Source organism: Nematolebias whitei, chromosome 1 (assembly GCF_014905685.2).
Source record: "Nematolebias whitei isolate Nwh7 chromosome 1, NemWhi1, whole genome shotgun sequence".
Taxonomy (NCBI): domain Eukaryota; kingdom Metazoa; phylum Chordata; class Actinopteri; order Cyprinodontiformes; family Rivulidae; genus Nematolebias; species Nematolebias whitei.
The window spans coordinates 56,678,267-56,681,621 of NC_056498.1; the positions used below are offsets into that span (position 1 = coordinate 56,678,267).

Here is a 3,355-nt window from a genome sequence, read left to right on the forward strand (position 1 = left end):
ATAAAATTAAATCTGTTGAGGGGACGAGTCAAACTCTGAACGCTACAGCCAACGAAAGAAACGGCAGGAAAACACAACGCGTCGTGACGTGCGTGAACATCAACTGCGTCTCCAGGAAAAGAGAGAAGGATTCACAGTTCGCGACACATTCGGTTACGGTTCATAAATAAGGCACCTGGTCACGTCACATTTTCACACGGCTGTGACTGGAAGACTGGCTGGAGGAACGATCTGACGACTGACTGCACGGAAAAAGTGGACTCGAGACTCCCTTCTCAAAGATCGTAGAACAGTAATGCGATACGTGCCGCCATTAAAACAACTATACACAAAGAGGAACAAAGGAGCAGAAAAATATGACCGTTAACTTAATACAATCCAACAATGTGTTTTATCTCAACTAAAACGAGGTTTGACAGGCTGTTATCTCCAGACGTTTACCGTGTTTCTCAGACTAGAAGGTGCACTTTAATTTTCTCAAAAATCAACAGTGCGCCTTACGCATTCGTTCTGCTTGTGCTTTCTGACCTCGAACTGATTGTATGTGGTTATTGTGAATCGCTTGAATAAAGTTTGACTTTTCTGTTTCGTTTCGCTTAATGCGCCTTATAATCTGAAAAACACGGTAGTTGAGCGCTGAAGCTGTGAAGACGCGACGCAGAACTCGTCTGGCGCCCCTGAACACGGCACAAACCTTTAGGAAATACGGCATGACGCATGACTTAGTGTCCGTTTCTTCCATAGTCACTGAGAAGAGCATCCTCTGACGAGTTTAGGAAGAAAATAAAATAGAAATATTTTGTCGTCCTCTGTATTTTTCAGATTAAAAATAATAATAATAATAAAGATCTCTTTCCATGAGCCCATTCTATTTTGTCCTGGTGCGCTTTGTGGGGGTCTCCAAAGGCCCCCGAGCTCTCTTGGTGGCTCCTTTAGCGACACTTCTTGGCAGTGATGATTTCTGAGGTCTCTTCACAACCCCGCTTCTCGTCAGCTTCGGTTCATCCGCTTCCTTGACCACTTTAGGAGACGCTGTGTGTGAAGATTTGGGCTTTTTGGCCCTCTTTGAAGCAGGACTTGGACTCGGAGGGGCCGCTGCCTCCAGTTTCCTCTGGGATCTTGTTAGCACCTGGTCCGGGGAGGCTGGAGACTGCACCTCCGTGCTCTGCTGTTTGATTTCGGCTGCGTTTTCACAACCTTTGGCTTCTGCAGCCGCACCCTGAGAGGAGTCCTTCATTTGGATTTTAGCAGAACTCGCTTTATTTGCGTCGCACTTCTCCACTTCTGCTTTGTCTGCCTCGTTCTGCTTTTTGCTGGTCACCTTGCTTTTTGACGTGTCCACGGAGTTCTGCTCAGATATTTTAGGAGACCCGAGTCGTTGAGAAGATCTTTTTGGCAGTTCTTTTTTACGTGCAGCCTTTGGAGCTTTGCCTGCCTTCTTTTGAAATAAACGCTTCGCCGACTTTTTTACAGCTAACATTTTCGTCCTGTGCAGTTTCGCTGTGGACTCTTTCATTTGCTTGCCGATGGGCATCGCTGCTTTCCGTCCCTTCAGAGATGGTTTGAGCTTTGCCTTGGCAGATTTGGCAGCAGCCAGTGTTTTCATCTTTTTGTTTTTTAACATTTTGGAGGCCCCCTTCAGCCTCACCGTGGTTTGCTGAACCTGCATCTTCTCTCGGATGTTGGAGTACTTCCTCAGGATTCTTGCACTAGCTGGATTCTTATTTGCTGAGGATTTTTTGGATTCCTGTTTTTGTGCGCAGGTTTTATCGGAGGCTGTTGACTTACTGGGAGTTGGAGCATCACTGGGAACTTCTTCCATTCCTTTAACTGTGTTTGCCTCTTGCTCGAGTGCTTTAGCAATGAGCTTCAGACTCTTGGGATTGCTCTTAACAGGAGAGGCTATGGCAAACTTTTTCAAATGTTTCTTTAAACGCTCCGCCTGAAGGCTCGGGAACACTCCTTGTGAAGGCCCTGATGCAGACGCCGAGCTGTGGAAGCACAGCTGGGTTTCTGACGGAAGACGAGTGTTGACATTCTTGACAATAACAAGGGATTTAGTTTCTGTTGTTTCTAGAAACCAGTGACAAATGCTGGTGAGATTAAAACTTCTCATGAAAAGCATTTGGACGGGCGAGTATTTCTGATGCTCCGAGGACTTGGACTTCCGTGCCCTGCGTTTACTTTTCCATATAGCTGCCTGTCTGTCCGATTTGTTTTTGTATTTTGCTGGTGGCTGACCCTCTTTGTCCAATTGCACCCAACTCTTCAGCAGTTTATCGTATTTGTTGTTCAGATTTGTAATTAAGTGTTGGCTCTCTTCTCCCATTAGCGTCTCAAAGAATTTGTTGTTTGTTTGTTTTGGGGACTCGTCTTTTGGGGTAACCACAGGGAGGTCTGCGTTGTGAGAAAACGATGTAACAGACACTGGATTGGGCCTTCCTTGACCTTTAGATATTCTCTCTGGCAATGTTCTAGCAGGTGATGACACATTACTTTGTTTTGAAGTTTCAGTAGAACTGGCAGAAGGTGTAGTCAACCTTTGTGATCTCAAGGCTAATTTCTTGTCTGCTGGTGTGCTGGTTTTTGTATTGAACGTTTTTTTGAATTTGTCTGCTGGTGGCAACTGATTTACAGACTGGTCGGGCGTTTCAGCCTTACTGGTCTCACTCCTTAATGGCATTCTTGTGGGTTTGTCTGATACAGAAGCACCGTTACCGTCTCCGTCTGCCGACTTGTCCTCCAACGATACTTTTTTTTTCGGAATCAAAGCAACATCAACTACATCTCTGTTCCTTCGACGACCTCGTTTGCCTCTAACTGAAACCGGCTCCATTTCCAATTCGGTCTTGAAAGGACTCTTACTTTCTGAGGAATTTGATTCCCCCTCACTAATTTGCTGCTTCTCCTTCTCACTGCTGTTTGTTACAGCTCTGGCTGATCTTAGTTTCTGTTTGGTTTCTGATCCTGTGGGCACATTAGATTTTGGTACATCTTCAGAGGCCGCCTCAGTTGACTGTGTGTTTTTAACGTTTGAGTTCACAGTTTCTGTCTTCTGTTGAGGTTGCTCGGATGCTGGCGGTTCAGGTGACGTTTTTAGAGAAGATGCTGTAACTGATGGTGGATAAGGGAGGAGGGGGCTCTGTTCTGCAAGGGGAAGAATAAGTGAAGAAGGTTTTGGAGAGGACAAGGAAGTGACCGAAGAAGAAGGTACTGATGCTGGAGTAACAAATGGCTTGTGGCTGGCTGATCTCAGAGGGCGTTTGTGTGTAGTGTTCTGAGCCTGATCAGGAGGCTGAGCAGGAGACTGAGCAGGCTGCTGATCAGGAGGCTGAGCAGGCTGCTGATCAGGAGG

General features: G+C 46.1%; 1 protein-coding gene across 1 annotated transcript in view; it reads right to left on the bottom strand.

Annotated features, from left to right (window-relative positions):
* wu:fc17b08 (protein piccolo) overlaps nt 1-3,355 on the bottom strand; it is a 24,499-nt gene continuing 21,144 nt past the window's right edge. The window contains exon 8 of the mRNA XM_037696130.1: nt 1-3,353. Within this exon, the coding sequence (XP_037552058.1) occupies nt 869-3,353 (2,485 nt within the window). The 3' untranslated portion in view covers nt 1-868. The remainder of the gene's footprint in view (nt 3,354-3,355) is intronic.